The 18253-nt window shown below is 42.7% G+C and overlaps 1 protein-coding gene across 1 annotated transcript in view; it reads right to left on the bottom strand.

The window, feature by feature from the left end:
- The window catches only part of SMC3 (structural maintenance of chromosomes 3), a 153045-nt gene that overhangs the window by 111964 nt on the left and 22828 nt on the right, over positions 1-18253 (bottom strand). The window contains exons 4-6 of the mRNA XM_033942414.1: positions 14397-14464; positions 10137-10208; positions 3661-3740 (exon numbers count right to left, since the gene is read on the bottom strand). Of these exons, the coding sequence (XP_033798305.1) occupies positions 3661-3740; positions 10137-10208; positions 14397-14464 (220 nt within the window). The remainder of the gene's footprint in view (positions 1-3660; positions 3741-10136; positions 10209-14396; positions 14465-18253) is intronic.

The following is an 18253-nucleotide window of genomic DNA, read 5'->3' as shown; positions in this document are numbered from 1 at the left end:
AAGGAGCAGCCCGGACAGCATACCTGAAGACTTCAGGGCCCTGGGGGAGAAGCTGAGGAGGATGGATGCGCAGGTAGTCTTCTCCTCGATTCTCCCAGTGAGGGGCAAGGGCAGAGCCAGAGAGGATCGAATACAAAGGGCGAACGACTGGCTGCGAGGATGGTGCAAGGAGATGAACTTCGGGTTTCTGCACCATGGAGAAGCATTGCAAGGACTACAGGGACACGACGGGCTACACCTAACCAGAAGAGGGAAGAATGTCCTTGGACACCGCCTAGCCCGCCTACTCCACAGGGCTTTAAACTAGGTAAGTCGGGGGAGGGTACAGGCACAAACAACATACCAGGCGAACTAAAATGCCAATACATTTATGAGGCTGAGGAAAGTAGACATCGAAATTCTGGGTCAGGGGTGAGTGCACACACTTTTGAGTCGGGAGTAGGGTCACATCATATTTATGGGTCACATTGTAATTCCGGGTCTAGGGGGAGTACACACTGTAGTTATGGGTATATGGGGAGTACACATTGTGGTTCTGAGCCTCAGGAAAGCACAAATAACACAAACAATGCTAAAGGTGTTCAAATAGCTCAAACAGGAATATCCCCACTGAGACATAACAAAAATATAACATGGAGGGCTATGTACGTCAACGCACACAGTTTAGGAAACAAGATCCTGGAATTGGAAACAGAAATAAGGAATGCCGACCTGGATGTGGTGGCGATATCCGAAACCTGGCTCACAGACTCCCACGGGTGGGACATGGTCATACCGGGTTACAACTTGCTTCGCCGGGACAGAGAGGGTAGGAAGGGAGGGGGTGTAGCATTATATACTAAAGATGACATTAAGGTCACGAGAATCTCAGATGTCCAGTATACTGGGGAATCCCTTTGGGTTAATTTGGCCAGCGGGAAGGACAAATGCTTGTATCTTGGCGTAATTTACAGACCCCCAAGACAACAGGATGACCTGGATATGGAAATAATCGAAGATATAGAAAATATCACCTTGCGTGGGGACACAGTATTGCTAGGTGACTTCAACATGCCTGATGTGGATTGGGTTACACTTACCTCTGCTTCCGGCAGCAGCAGGAGGCTATTAAACTCTATGAAAGGAGCAAGCCTCAGGCAACTGGTGTTGGAACCGACAAGGGATCAGGCAATACTGGACCTGATACTTACCAATGGAGAAAGTGTCACAGAGGTCTCGGTGGGCGACACATTGGCCTCCAGTGACCACAACATGGTATGGTTCAATATCAGGAAAGGTTTCACTAAATCTACTACACTAATCAAAGTCCTCAAATTCAAGGACACAAATTTCAAAGAAATGGGAGACTTCGTTCACCAGGCGCTACAAAGCCAAGAAGAAACCGATAACGTGGAAGACATGTGGTCGACTTTGAAAGCAACCATACAAGAAGCAACAAACCGCTATGTAAAATCAGTATGTAAACGGCGAAGGAACAAGAAGCCACAGTGGTTTACTGCGGAGATCTCAGACCTGATCAAGGAGAAGAAAAAAGCATTCATCTCTTACAAACAATCAGGGAAGCAGGACTCTAGAGCAGACTACCTGGCCAAATCAAAAGCCGTCAAAACAGCAGTCAGGGAGGCTAAATTCCTCATGGAGGAGTCTCTAGCAAAGAACATCCAGAAGGGAGATAAATCCTTCTTCAGGTATATCAGTGATAGAAGAAAAAACTCAGGCGGGATTGTACGTCTTAGGAAACCAGACGGAGACTATGTGGAAAAGGATTCGGAAAAAGCCCAACTATTAAATGAATACTTCTGCTCAGTCTTCACCCGAGAAGCGCCAGGGCTCGGCCCTCAGCTACAGACAAGGGTTGGCTCAGTTGACCCGTTTAGTAACTTTGAGTTTACGCCCAGCAGTGTCTACGGTGAGCTGTCAAAGCTCAAGGTTAACAAAGCAATGGGGCCGGACAACCTGCACCCCAGGGTGCTTAGGGAGCTGAATGATGTCTTGGCGGAGCCACTGTCCGCGCTCTTCAACCTCTCCCTTAGTACAGGCAGCGTCCCGTTGGACTGGAGGACGGCTAACGTCATTCCACTCCACAAGGCTCAAAGATGGAGACAGCAAACTACAGACCAGTGAGTCTAACATCGATAGTGAGCAAACTAATGGAAACTCTAATCAAACACCAATTAGATAAGATCCTGGATGAAGAGAATCTATGGGATCCCCGACAACATGGATTTACTAAGGGGAGATCCTGCCAATCCAACCTGATCAGCTTCTTTGACTGGGTAACGGGGAAGCTGGATATTGGGGAGTCCCTGGACATCGTGTACCTGGACTTTAGCAAAGCATTCGATAGCGTACCACACCGCAGGTTACTGAGCAAGATGAGTTCTATAGGATTAGGTAACACATTGACGAAATGGGTTGGGAGCTGGCTTGGAGGTAGGCTCCAAAGGGTGGTGAACGGCACCCCCTCCGAAATGACGGAGGTGATTAGTGGAGTACCACAGGGCTCAGTCTTGGGCCCAATCCTATTCAACATCTTTATAAGAGACTTGGCAGAAGGGCTTCGAGGTAAAATAACATTATTCGCCGATGACGCCAAACTGAGTAATGTAGTGGGCAAATGCACAACAGACGAAGATTCAGTGCCCGACAACATGATGCACGACCTACTCCTACTGGAGCGATGGTCTAGGACATGGCAACTCAACTTCAATGCCAAAAAATGCAAAGTTATGCACCTGGGCAGCCAGAATCCATGCAAGTCTTATACCCTTAATGGCGAGATCCTAGCAAAAACGGTAGAAGAACGAGACTTGGGGGTAATCGTCAGTGAGGACATGAAGTCTGCCAATCAAGTGGAGCAGGCTTCGTCCAAGGCAAGACAAATCATGGGCTGCATACGAAGGGGTTTCGTCAGTCGTAAGGCGGAAGTCATTATGCCATTGTATAGATCCATGGTGAGGCCCCACCTGGAATACTGTGTGCAATTCTGGAGGCCGCATTATCGCAAGGATGTGCTGAGACTGGAGTCGGTGCAAAGAATGGCCACCCGGATGGTCTCGGGACTCAAGGATCTACCATATGAAAAACGGCTTGACAAATTACAGCTATACTCGCTCGAGGAGCGCAGAGAGAGGGGGGACATGATCGAGACGTTCAAGTATCTTACGGGCCGCATCGAAGCGGAGGAAGATATCTTCTTTTTCAAGGGTCCCACGACAACAAGAGGGCATCCGTTGAAAATCAGGGGCGGGAAACTACGAGGTGACACCAGGAAATTCTTTTTCACTGAAAGAGTGGTTGATCGCTGGAATAGTCTTCCACTACAGGTGATTGAGGCCAGCAGCGTGCCTGATTTTAAGGCCAAATGGGATCGGCACATGGGATCTATTCACAGGGCAAAGGTAGGGGAGGGACATTAAGGTGGGCAGACTAGATGGGCCGTGGGCCCTTATCTGCCATCTATTTCTATGTTTCTATGGTATAATAGGACTGGGAAATATACAATAATGGAAAAATCCTTGGGTATTGTGAATGAAAGCTTATGGTGCCAGATGCCAGCCCCGATTCCCACTGATCTGGAGTATAAAAAGAAGCAAGAGGACAATGATATGTCAAAAACAAATAAAGTAATCCAGTAAACTGATTTTAAAAAATACCTACGTCACCATTTTCTTGTCCAAGAAATACTGGTCTTTTTTAGCTCCAATGACTCTGCGAAGAGAAACTTCCTCTTTGTCAATCTTGAAAAAAAAAAAAAAAATAGATATTATTTAAAATACAATATTTAAATACCACCAACGTAAAGAAAAAATATATTAAATTAACAAATTCAAGGCTCAAATACTACTTTCTCTGAACTAAAAGAACTCTTGAGGTTAAAAGGCCTGCTTTAAAATAAACTGTAAATCACAGTGTGTTTTTCTAAAAGCCCTCAAATACTCAGCACTTACTTGTTTCAGACAGAGCACAGTGATTTTCACTAAGGAACCAGAAGCACAAAATATTACTACTATAATTAAAATTGATTTTGAATCCTTTTTCTGTCATCTTTTAATTTATGATGTTTATGATGTAACTTCATTTCCCACATTATTTAAAATTTTTTGATTGTAAACTTCATAGATGCATTTGCCAATGCGGTATATCGAATATGAAATAAACTTGGAAACTTGAATGTCGGGGGACATTGGAGGACCTCAGCAGAAGCAAGGAGTGGGCATCCCGATCTCCAATTTGGGGATCTTTTTTTTAAATTTGTGGAGAGCAGGGGGATTTGAGCTGTCAAGCCTTATTTTCCTGTCAGTGCCTGACCTAATCAGCGCTTAGGCACTGATTGGAAAGTAAAGCTATGACAGCTCAGACCCTGTTGGAAAAGTGTGGCCGCAAATGTGGTACAAAGAGGTTAGAGAATCACCTGGTGATGATAGAGAATCGCCCGAAGTGTTTCTTTTACTAACATTTTAATATTAATGTCTTCGTTGTACTACATTTGCATGGCAGAGTCAGAGACTGCTAGGAAGCTCGGAAAAGGTTGTTCTGATAATCGACCGGCAAAATTACTGGCACGCTAAACCGGCTGGAACCGATTTAGCGACCATGTTTAAGAATACAGTAACTTTTTAGAATCCTCCCCAAAGTGAATTGCAATAATAAAACATAGAAGTTAGCCCTGCAGTAATGACAGTTCAAAGGTTTTCCAATGAGAAATCCCTCAATCTTCTTAATAAACACATCTTAAAAAAAAGCCTTGGATACCATAGCCTTAACTTGCAGTTTAAAAGATGGAGTCCAGAATAAAGCTAACTATTTGCTTTGGCTGAATACTGGAATTTTCACATTTATCAAGTACAGTCTCAGAAGGAAAACCTGTCTAACCGATTACCACGCCCTAAGCATAGAATTTGAGTCTTTGCAACATTTAATTTAAGATGATTCTGGCACATGCAGTCTCTTATCACCTGTAAGCAGTTATCAAGTTGCAAAAGCGCATCAATCAATGAGCCATCCACTGGAACCAAAAATTGTATATCAGCATATCTTCTGGGTTTAGGAAAGGACATGGAGTTGAAACTTTGTTGTTACTGACTCTTGATGTTTTGAGAAGAGGGATTGATATAGGTACCACATTCTGCCTGGTATCTCTTGATATACAGGCAGCTTTTGATACTGTGGATCCATTTATATTACTAGATAAGTTAAGGCAGGGTGGAGTAGATGGAGTGGTATTACACTGCTTTAGATCTTTCCTTATAGACCGGAAATGTGTCGTAAAATGTGGATTGCGTTAATTTGAGATTAAGATGATGAAGAAAGGGGTGCCCCAAGGGTCTGCATTAACTGCCCTATTGTTCAACATTTATGTTGCATCAACAAGGGAGGTTATGCACTTGGGAGAATACTACCGCATTTATGCAGATGATATTTTTTTCTTTGACTAGGATAACAAGCTGGATTTGTGAGAATAAAATGGTTTTGAATTTCAGAGGTTATGTTTGTGGGGAATGATGAATTGTTGATGAATATACGAGACTTGAAGGTGTAGGATGTGACTGTCTCACCGTATATTAAGATGTTAGGGGTATATTTGGATATAAAGCTTTCTATGCAAGAACAGATTATGCAAACAGTTAAAGGTGCATTCTTCCAGTTGAGATTGCTATCAAGGGTAAAATCTATGATGTCAAAATCAGATTTTCGGACTATGATTCAATGTATGGTGATCTCTAGGCTTGAGTTTTGTAATTCTTTATTGATAGGTATTGCAAAATATAAGATTAAAAGCATTGCAGGTAGTACAAAATGCTGCAGCTCATATGATCACAGGGGTAGCATGAAATGATCATATTACTCCAATACTAAAGAGTTTGCATTGACTACCAATTCAATCATGGATTGAATAAAAATACTGACAATTATTGATCAGGTAATTTATGGGGAGACACCTTTGTACCTGAGACAGCTTTTGAAATTTGCGATCACAATCCGCAATGAGGTTATCGATTGATGCATTAAGTGAGAAAGCTATAAAAACCCACAAACAACAGCTATCCCCATTGTTGGTCCATATCTGTGGAACACATTGCCATGGTTTTAAGACTCTACAGAGAGAAATTGTCATTTAAAAAGCATTTGAAAACATTATTAAAGCTTTTCACTAGCTCTGAAGAGAAATGTATTTTACAGTTCATATAGGTTGAACTTTTTATTTGCGTTATGCTAGTTTTAGCTATTATATTTTGAAGAATAGGATAGAAGATGTATGCTACAATACGTTCGAGTATGTTCAGTATATTGTAACCCGCTTAGGTGTTAAGCGGGGAAGAAATTATTTCAGTTCTCCTAAAATGGGAATTTCAGTGTTCTCAAAAAAAAAAGTCGCAGAAAATTGAAGATTCGATCTCTAAGAGAGTAGTAAAACTTGAGTTTTGGATGGATTCAAATGTAATTTATTGGTTGAAAGCCAGGATTTAATAGTATTAAGATCATAATGCCAGAAACGAAAATGTATCTGAAATAGAATCAAATTGAAAAATAAAATTGAATATCATCAGCATAAAGTACTACATACTTAGACAACTCAATATGGTACAATATACAGTATATGTTAACCCTTTCAGGACCAAGGGACATATTTGTCCCATAACTTTAAAATCCTATAAATTTTGATTGGGATAGTCTACAGTTCTAAATTTGATATGTACGGATTCCATATGATACTGCCTTTATGTAAACAAACTGGTTCCGACATTCATTCATTAGCGTCGTTGCCAGATTGACGAGAAGATTCACTTGCCACACTGTCCATAAGCCAGAAGTTTGATTTTTTTTAAAAAAAATAATGATATTTCACAAAAAAAATCAATTTTTTGGCATCTGCAAGCCCTTTTTACCATAAAAATGTCGTCAAAACCACAAAAATTGGCCTACGATCCTTATGGTCCTGAAAGGGTTAAATAATAGGGCAGAAAGTAGCACTCCTAAACAAATTTTAACCCATGATGAACTACGATTTCCCAATTTGACCTGAAAATGACAATCTTGTAAAAATGAAGTAAACCACTTCGACACTTGTCCAGCTATGCCAAAGGCTAGTGATCTCTTCAATAAAAGCTGATGGTTAATCGTATCAATTGCTGCACTAATGTTTAATGTGACCAATAGGAAGCTTTTCCTTTATCAAAATGATATCATCAAGGATAAGTAAAGTCTCAGTATTATGTTTAAATTTAAAACCAAACTGGTACTGATCCAAAAGGCCTCTCTCATCCACAAATTTTTAAATTTGATTTAAATCTGCGACTCATTCCATTTTTCAGTGTTCCATGATATCGATACAGGGTGCTCAATGTGGAATGCTTTACCTGTTCAGGTTAAGGGAGCTTCTAGCATTTTAGGAAACTGGTGAAGACAATTTTGTTCAAGCAAGCATTTTCCTTAATATTATTTTTGCTTTTAAAGATTGCTTCTGCTGTTTTTGTGATTGTATGTTTTGATTGTATCCCACGGGTTATAATTTTTTTATATATTATTACAGGGAGAGCCCTGTCATGCTGGAAGAAACCCTGCAGTGCTCTAAAACTATCCATACACCTGCTCCTAGAAGCAGGCAGATTAGGGAAACTGCCCTGCAAAATTTATCCCAAGTGAAAGGCAGCACAAAATTGACCTGATTATACTTGCCCAGTTCCAGTGTAGGGAATGCTAAAAGCAAAGAACTATAAGTCCCAGCAGGCACCAGGCCGGTGATAACAAAACCCAGAAAGGTATTAGCTCCTGCAATCAGCTCTGCTGGGGGCAGGGCTAGTCAGCAGGGAAGCTATCCAGGCTCATTAGCACAGCACCAGAGAACCACAGGTGTTCCTAGAGACAATCGGCACAGGGCTAGAGAAAAGGGTGTGGTCTCTAGGACAGAGAGGCAACCACCAACCTTCAGCCTGCTTGAACCCATGGAAAGAGGCAGACAGGTGCAATCCAGGGGACAGAAGCCAGCATTTCCCACAGGCAACAGGGAGAAAATCTCAGGACTGAATATTGTAAGCAATCTTCTGAAGGTAATACTGTTTTTGATGTAGAAATACCAGAAGAAATGTATACTAGGATTATGAGATAGAACCTAGAATCTTGTTTGTCTGAAGACATGCTTATTGAGTAAAAGCTTGGGGAAACTATATGCTGTGCTGATAAGGTGGAACTGCCTCACAAACCCTGAGGATAGATGAGTGAAGAATCACTGCTTCTACTTAAATTAGGGGAAAAGAAGAGTGGAAAGTACTACTTCTGACATTGTACAAAGCACAGGAATACTGTGAGGGAACCAGGCGGAGCAGTCCCAGTAGGTTCCAGGACTTCGATAAGGAAAGTTGGATTTTTATTTGTTTGAAATGCAGATTGGCAGAGCATATTTTGCTGCAAGCACATGTTCCGATTGTGGAACTGTACAACTGTTAAAACCTGGCTGGGCTAACAGGCTGTTTAGCTACCAGGGCAAGTTTTGTGTTTTTGTTTCACCAAAGTATAAGCCATAAAATAAAGAAATAATTCACATTACACACCTTTGCTGGACATTCTTTATTTGATGCAGACACCCGTCTACCCTCCATGCATCGCTCAACCGCTCGGCTGAGGCTTGGATGACCCAGGTCAGGACTCTGGCTGATCCAGTCCAGGTCTTACCTGGTCAATATCAAAGTGTGTGTGTGTATATATATATATTTATTTATTAATTAAATGTTGAAATTGCTATGACCTTTGAAAGGATTGATCAGTCTGTCTAATTTTCATACGGTTGTACAAGCATATATATAACCAATGTTTGATTACTATAACTCATTGTTAGTTGGTTTGCCTATAAAAGATTTAAGAGCTTTATAAAGAGCTCAAAATGCTGCTGCTCATTTAATCTCATAAGTCCTTTGTATAGTCACCAAATCTTAAGCAATTTCACTGGCTGCCTATTCAATGGCATATTCATTATAAAATTTTAACAGTAATTTTTAAAAATTCTTTATGAACTACCACTTTGTCTGGCTGCAACCCCAGAGGTTTATGTGCCATTTCCTATTGACCTCTCCCTCCTATCCTCCCCCAAAATTTAGTTTTTAACTTTTTTATTGAAAGAATCATACTAAACCCCCCCAAACCAATGAAAGTTGACAAAAATAAAGAATAAAAGTAAAGAACTGGAATTTTAGATAAATAATCATAGCTTCAATGTAAATCATTAAGAATTAAACTTCTTGCCTTAGTTGAAAGATTCTGAATATACGGATCCCAAATTTCCTAGCCGAACGCCTAACTTCCCAAGTCTCAAATAACAATAGACGATGAAATTGATTCCTCCAATGCCAAAAACTAGGAGCTTCTTTTGATAACCAAAATTGCATAATACATTTATGTCTTATTATACACGCCTTTTGAAATAAGAGACACTACTTTTTACCAAAAACCCCACAAGCCGCAGCTTTTCCAAAAATTACTCCCCTTGATGAATCTACAACAGAACAACCCCATAATGAGCCTAAAAATAACAGGATGGCAGACCAGAATGACCTAATTAAAGGGCATGACCAAAAAGCATGAACTAAAGTACCAGGATCCTTATTACACTTAATACAAATTGGGGTATTAATTAAACCGGCATGAAAAGCTTGAATTTCTGAAAAATAAGCTCTATGTAAGACTCTAAATGAACATTCCCTCCAAGTAGAAAATTACTTAAACACAATTATTTGTCAATGCCTTCCCTTTAAGTATTTGATTTTCTTTGTCTGCTGATTTCCTGAAAGAACTGAATCCTTCTGCCCTTATTTGTTTTAATTTCTATTTGAAAGTTGTCTTAGGGCTCCTTTTACTACTGTGCTAGCATTTTTAGCGCACGCACAAAATTACTGCACGCTAAACCACACGGTACGCTTCTAGAATAATGGCAACTCAATGCTGGCGTTAAGGTCTAGTACGCACGGGAATTTAGCGCATGCTATTCCGCGCGTTAAGGCCGTAACGCACCTTTGTAAAAGGAGCCCTTAAGTCGTTTTAAATTTTATGTATGTAACAGTTCTGTAAACCGTTTTGATTTAAAAACAGTTTAGAAATTTTTTAAAATAAATAAATACTTGTCAATTCAAGTATTAACTTACCGGCAATCTGTTGTCAGAGTTGTCAAATATAATTTCCACAAAAGCAGAAATAACACGAGGGCCTGTTCCTTCCTACCACAAAAGATTTATTTTGGTTATAACTTTTACCATAGTAAAACAGTATTCTCCCATCTTTATGAGTAATTCGAAGCTTGACTGTTTAAAAAAAATTACAATCTATGATGGTTAAAAATGAATAAAAAGAACAATCCATATACAACATGGCTGTCCATCACTTAGATATTCAGCCTTACATTGTAAAATACAAAAAGAATTCAACAGTCCTGCAGTAGACGTCAAATAGAAAAGAACCAAGGAAAAATACTGCAGAAACGATGTACTTCTTTCCCCTACTTCATTATTTTCAATACTTACAATAAGTGTAACAGTAAATATAACATTTATATACTCAAATATCACACTTAATATTCTTATAATATCCATTTCAGAATTAATCCCCCCTCCCCCTAAACAATCACAATGCCCACACATATAATATCTATAATCATCCATATCAATTATTCAAAATTCATTAACCTATCATCCCCCCACCTCCCCTCTCCCGGATGTGCATATTTAAAGGGGAAAACACTATTTAAACGTTACAATATTTTGCTAATGGCTCTCAAATCTCCTGAAACCTCTTAAAATTCCCTTTCTGAATGGCCAATATCCTTTCCATTTTATACATATGACACAGTGAATTCAACCAAAAACTATAGTTAATCCTTTTCCAATTCTTCCAATTGCTTGTAATTTGTTGTATGGCGACTCCTGTCATTATTAATAAAAGCCTGTTGTTCTTAGATGATATTTGGCTTTTAGCCCTCATTGACATACCAAATAATACAGTATCATAAGACAATGCCACTGGATTTTCCAACAAACAATTAATTTAGCCCCATATTGATTTCCAAAATGCCAAAATAAAAGGACAATAGAACAATAAGTGATCTAAAGTCCCTGCTTCGAGATGACAATGCCTACATCTATTTGACTTAGGGCCATCCAATTTTTTTGTAAACGAACCAGAATGCTCTATGTAACAGAAAAAAACCACGTTTGTCTCATAGATGCCGACATTGTACATTTCATCCTCCAAGTCCAAATTCGGGACCATTGAGACGCAGAAATTTGGTGCTTAATCTCAGTACTCCAAATGTCTCTAAGACCAGTTTTTGATTTCTTTTTTTGCAAATTCAGCTAACAATTTATACCACTGTGTGGCCTGGTATCCCAGGAAGTCCACCTGAAAACATATGAATTCCAAGCTATACTGATTATTTAAATTTTTCCATTCAGGGAACCCCACCTTGTACTTGTTGCCAAGTCTTTATTTCAATCAATCAACGCAGCTTTCAAAAGTTTCCCCTTTTTACAATGTGGTTCAGCTATTTTGCACGTTTTTGTGGCCCATATAGGAGATCCTTGGACCCCCGAGGAAGATTTATTGATTGGACCATATCAGGTCCATGTTCCTTTATGACAAAGATAGACCACATTAACATAACGTTGATTGACTGAAATAAACACTTGGCATCAAGTACATCATTTCTGCAGTATTTTTCCTTGGTTCTCTGCTGCTACATTGTAAAATTACATACTTTATATTATATATATTCCCCCCACCCCATGGTTTTAGATTTTTTAAGAAATTTTCTACTTTTATTTTATTTTTAATTCTTTATTCATTTTTAAAACTTTCAATAAGTGCAATACAGGATAAAATCATTTTACACTTTAAACATAACTTAATATTCTTACAAGACACATTCAGATCAAATATCCCTCCCCCTCCCTACCTAACAATTATCCGCAATCATAAAAAAACCCCAAAAGTACCCCCACCCTCCCCCCACCTTGGACATGCATATTCAAAGGGAAAAAATAATCATCATTATTTACAATATTTTATAAATGGCTCCCAAACATCCCTAAATTTCTTAAAATGCCCCCGCTGTATAGCTATTATATGCTCCATTTTAAAGATATGACATAAAGAATTCCACCAAAAATTATAACTTATCCGGTCCCAATTTTTCCAATTTTTCATAATATGCTGTATGGCAAGTCCTGTCTTAATGAGTAAAAGTTTATTATTCAAAGATATTTGACTCTTAGCTCTACTTCTAATCTTCGTTTCCAGAGAGCCTGTAGTTGACTTCCAAAGTAACAGTGAAGATAGCCTCAAAGGCATCATTCCAACAAAGGGAGAGGAAAGTAGTTCCTTAAAAAAAATTGCACTTAAAAAAAAAATAGCTTAAACTATGCAGCACCACAAATTTTAATGAAAAATGTCCTAAGGGTAGGGTCTAATTTTAACAATAGTGTTTGCTGCAAATTTTTCTTTTTTAAGGGGGAGGGGGAGACAGAGGGAATGTATTTAAAAGATAACAACTTGATTGCAAGGTAGGTATGAGCCTCTACAGTACTATTTATAATAAAACATTAACTTACTAGCAGCACATGAAGAACATAGGAATAGGAATCATATCAAAATTTTGGACTATAGTTTTGCTTCCTGACAAATTAACTATTCTGTCAATATCACACACAACATTGCTTACAACATGAAACACACATAAAATAGTACAACTGATATGCATTACACAATGGTTGTTTTAAAAGCACTTGCAGTCTACAATAATATTAAAAAAAGAGGCTGGGGGGGGGTAATAAATGCCATCCAAACAAAAACTCCCACCAGGAACTGCCAAGCACACAAGCTACCAGGGCAGTGTTGCTTTCGGAGCAAAAGGAAAGACAGATAATTTCATGTGCTACTTTTTTGTTCGCGGATTAGAAACGAGTTGTTCCTCTTGTTTTGGATTTAAACATAAGTATATTTTGCAGAAGGTACCTGCTTATAGCAACAAAAGTTTTTTCTGCTTATGGTGGAGAGGGTTACCCCCACCTATATAACTGAGGCTTTTTCTTTCGTTTTGCTACAAAAGCAGCACTATGCTTGGCAGCTTTAAATATTTCTGGTGGGAGTTTTTGTTTTGTTTGGATGTTTTTAAAAGTACAACATTGTCAGTAAAAGATTCAAACAGCAGTTTACAGAACAAAAACAAGAAGAAATGTCACCAAGAATCAAGAGAAGCCTGCTTTCCAGGACATCTGCATGTCCATGTACAGTAAACTCTCAGTTATCCGGTACCTATGGGGATTAGTAGATGCCAGATAAATGTAGTTTAATTGCTTGAGAGTTACTATTAGTTCTGTCTCCCTTCCCAGCTCATCTTTCTGGTCTGATTCACTCTATCATCCCCCACCCTCACTTGTAGATACAGCATATGTTCCTTCCTTCCCACCCTCCTTTCTTGACTGGATCACTTTCTCCCCAACCTCCATCTCCCCTCTCCTTCATCCTGCAGGTCCAGCATCCATCTCCTTTCCTTCACCCCATCACACTTTTGGTCTGGCTGCCAATGGACCCTCCTTACCCTATAGAACCGGTATCACTTACCTGCAGCTCTCTTGAAGCAGTAGCAGCAGACGGTCATCAGAGGCAGCACTGGAACAGGCTGCTTGCCACCAGCCCTGGCAGGGTCTTTCATTACCACTTCTACAGTACTACCTGATGACCAGCTGCCACTGCTGCTTTGGGGACAGGGGGGGGTGGGGTTGTCAGGTCAGGACCAGCTGCCACATCTTCAGGGAGGGGGAGTTATCAGGTCAAGATCGGATGCCACTGCTGCTTCTTCAGGGGCTGGAAGGAGGGAGGGGGAGATGTCGGGTCAGAACTGGCTGCCGTTGCTGCTTCTTCAGGGGCTGGAGGGGGGGGGATGTCGGGTTAGGACTGGCTGCCGTCGCTGCTTCTTCAGGGACAGGAGGGGGGATGTCGGGTCAGGACCGGCTGCTGTTGCTGCTTCTTTGGGGGCTGGAGGGAGGGGGGATATCGGATCAGGACCAGCTGCCGTTGCTGCTTCTTTGGGGGCTGGAGGGAAGGAAGGAGGGGCGTATGTTGGGTCAGGACCATCTGCCGCTGCTGCTTTGGGGGGGGGGCAATTTTTGCCGTCAATTTTTTTTTTTGCCACTTGGCTGAGTACCAGTTAACTGAGATTCTACTGTATATGCATGAATCTATAAAACATACACTCCTGTCCAAATTCTTTTCTGCCTCTTGACATGGCCTGAAAATATAGTGTGAAAAGGACATACAGAAACAAAGCAATCTCATAAGTCATCTCTTCTTTTGGAAAAGTAGGCTATAGACATTTTTATGTTTACCGCAACAGCATACCAATTGTTACTTACATGCAGCAAAGCCAATCTCTGCTCTGGGCGAAGATGACTAAATTCATCACTGAGGACAAACTGAATTGCTGGAATAAAAAGAAAAATACAGTGTTAATAAAATACTGTTCACATTCTTTAGAAAAGCACAGAATTTTATATCAATCACAATTAAAAGCCCCATTTTGTATAGGGCAGGACAGTTCCCAGTTTTACTAAAGACTCTACTGAATGTTTTTGTAAAATATGTAGAAGATGCCAAGAAATTCATTTCCCAATATGAGCAGCAGAAGTGGCTTTACTGGGCAGCTTCTATATCTAAGCTCCAATTCTTGCAGCTTTCCCATATAAATGCCAACGAATTATATATACTGTATAAAAGTCAAATTCCAGAAAATAATATACCCCCTAATTCTATAAAAAACGCAACAAAATAGTGTACGCAATTTTGTTCACATACCCAAATTGTACAATTTAATGGAACAAGCTAAGTAGTACTGAAAATTGGGCAGTTTAACAAGCAATTATTGGTGCAATTACAAGTTACACACCTAAATTTTACATGCAAGTAAAAAAAGGGGGCACAGAAATGGGCAGGTCATGTGCAAAGCAGGGGATGACACCACGCCTAGATTTAGGCACAGGCATTTGCACCACATTTTTCTTGGTGCAAATGGCCGTACTTAAATTTAGTCACAGTCCCTAGTTGTAAGCGTGGGTTTATAGAATAGAACTTTTTACACACAACATATATTTTATTTTAAAAATTTATATCCTGTTCCATCCAACAATTCTATGCTGAGGCACCTCTACAAAAATCAGGGAAGGTGGGGGGAGGGACCCAGCACAAGACCCGCTGGGTTTAACACCCTCAAGGTCTGACGGATCCCCAAAAAGGACCCGTCCAACTCTATCCGGCACAAAAGGCAAAATTCCAACAGTACTAAGAGGGGAGTCGAATTAGTCTTACCACCATCTACTGGAGACTGAGGAATACTGGATAAGAGGGGAAGATTTACTGATATACAGTGGTGCCTCACACAACGAACTTAATTGGTTCCAGGAGCAAGTTTGTTATGCGAAACGTTCGTTATGTGAAACGCGTTTTCCCATAAGAATACATGTAAAAAAAAATAATTCGTTCTGCAGCATAAAATATGCTAAGATGACATAAAAAAAGATAAATTTTTGGTTATTATTTTTATTTAGATACATCTAAAAACATAATTGTTTTTTAAAACAACACACATTTTTTAAATTTAAAGACAGACTAAGTAGAGTCTAATTTTACAGTGAGAGAGGGCAGAGTCTCAGCGGCAAAAACTGGGACTTAACTGTTCATTTTTTTTTTTTTTTCTACCGTGTTTCCCCGATGATAAGGCAGGGCCATCAAATAAGACAGCCCCCCCTTTTTAGAAAAAAATGTAAAATAAGGCACCCCCCCGCAAATAAGCCACCCACCGATACCTGCGCTTACCCGAATCGGGTGGTACGGTGGGTGACTCCGTGTGGTCCCTGGCACCCCCGACACGATCGGGGCAAGAGGGAGCTCAAGCCCTCTTGCCCCCCCGACTCCTCGACACGATCGGGGCAAGAGGGAGCCCAAGCCCTCTTGCCCCCCGACTCCCCGACACGATCGGGGCAAGAGGGAGCCCAAGCCCTCTTGCCCCCCCGACTCCCCGACACGATCGGGGCAAGAGGGAGCCCAAGCCCTCTTGCCCCCCCGACTCCCCGACACGATCGGGGCAAGAGGGAGCCCAAGCCCTCTTGCCCCCCCCCGACTCCCCGACACGATCGGGGCAAGAAGGAGCCCAAGCCCTCTTGCCCCCCCGACTCCCCGACACGATCGGGGCAAGAGGGAGCCCAAGCCCTCTTGCCCCCCCGACTCCCCGACACGATCGGGGCAAGAGGGAGCCCAAGCCCTCTTGCCCCCCCGACTCCCCGACACGATCGGGGCAAGAGGGAGCCCAAGCCCTCTTGCCCCGCCGATTCCCCAACTCCCCGACAATATCGGGCCAGGAGGGAGCCCAAGTCCTCCTGGCCACGGCGACCCCCTAACCCCACCCTGCACTACATTACGGGCAGGAGGGATCCCAGGCCCTCCTGCCCTCGACGCAAACCCCCCCTCCCCCCAACGACCGCCCCCCCCAAGAACCTCCGACCGCCCCCCCAGCCGACCCGCGACCCCCCTGGCCGACCCCCACGACACCCCCAACCCCCTTCCCCGTACCTTTCTGTAGTTGGCCGGACAGACGGGAGCCAAACCCGCCTGTCCGGCAGGCAGCCAACGACGGAATGAGGCCGGATTGGCCCATCCGTCCCAAAGCTCCGCCTACTGGTGGGGCCTAAGGCGCCTGGGCCAATCAGAATAGGCCCGGGAGCCTTAGGTCCCTCCTGGGGGCAGGGCCTGAGGCACATGGTCGGGTTGGGCCCATGTGCCTCAGGCCCCGCCCCCAGGAGGGACCTAAGGCTCCCGGGCCTATTCTGATTGGCCCAGGCGCCTTAGGCCCCACCAGTAGGCGGAGCTTTGGGACGGATGGGCCAATCCGGCCTCATTCCGTCGTTGGCTGCCTGCCGGACAGGCGGGTTTGGCTCCTGTCTGTCCGGCCAACTACAGAAAGGTACGGGGAAGGGGGTTGGGGGTGTCGTGGGGGTCGGCCAGGGGGGTCGCGGGTCGGCTGGGGGGCGGTCGGAGGTTCTTGGGGGGGGCGGTCGTTGGGGGGAGGGGGGGTTTGCGTCGAGGGCAGGAGGGCCTGGGATCCCTCCTGCCCGTAATGTAGTGCAGGGTGGGGTTAGGGGGTCGCCGTGGCCAGGAGGACTTGGGCTCCCTCCTGGCCCGATCGTGTCGGGGAGTCGGGGGGGCAAGAGGGCTTGGGCTCCCTCTTGCCCCGATCGTGTCGGGGAGTCGGGGGGGCAAGAGGGCTTGAGCTCCCTCTTGCCCCGATCGTGTCGGGGAGTCGGGGGGGCAAGAGGGCTTGGGCTCCCTCTTGCCCCGATCGTGTCGGGGAGTCGGGGGGGCAAGAGGGCTTGAGCTCCCTCTTGCCCCGATCGTGTCGGGGAGTCGGGGGGGCAAGAGGGCTTGGGCTCCCTCTTGCCCCGATCGTGTCGGGGAGTCGGGGGGGCAAGAGGGAGCCAGGCGGAGAGAGGGCAGTTAAGCGCAGTGCCTGCGCGGAAGGATGCAGCTCGGGCGACTTCGTTGTGTGAAACGAAGTTCGTTGTACGAATCAAGACATAAAGTTCGTTGTGCGCAGCGTTCGCTGTGCGAGGCGTCCGTTATGCGAGGCACCACTGTATAAGTTTGTTCTCAGTCTCCACCTGCTGGTAGCAGTGAGGTATATATAACCCATTCGTAAAGATTATATCAGTCTACCAAGCGCTATAAACTACACAACAATCACACAACATATGGTTAAAAAACATACTCCACTTAAAATACACCAAACAGAAAAACTACTAGTAAAATACGTTTTCTGAATTGCAAAATTCAGTCCATGAAAAGGACAATTCTATAACTGAATGCCTACATCTGCTAACTGTATGATTATGCACATAAATGGCAGCAAAGCAGCTAAGCCCTATTCTGTAAAGCCCCACGTAATTGGCATAGCGCATAAAACACAGGGAAGTAGCATGGAAGGGGCATTGACAGTGCTACCATTTTCAGAATACTGTAAATTTTACATGCTCTTGCTGCATTTAGAAATCCATGGTTATGTTATGTCCAGGGCTAGTGCAACTGCAGATGCCTAGATTTTAGGCACCCTGATATCAGATTGTTCTATACTGAAATCCAGGCCCCAGATACTATTATTGAACAGGCTCTTAGGTGCCACAATACCAAAAAGTAAAATGAGGCACACACTTAATAGAACTGCCTG

This window comes from Geotrypetes seraphini, chromosome 4 (assembly GCF_902459505.1).
Source record: "Geotrypetes seraphini chromosome 4, aGeoSer1.1, whole genome shotgun sequence".
NCBI classification, from domain to species: Eukaryota; Metazoa; Chordata; class Amphibia; order Gymnophiona; family Dermophiidae; genus Geotrypetes; species Geotrypetes seraphini.
This window is presented reverse-complemented; position numbering and strand designations above follow the sequence as displayed.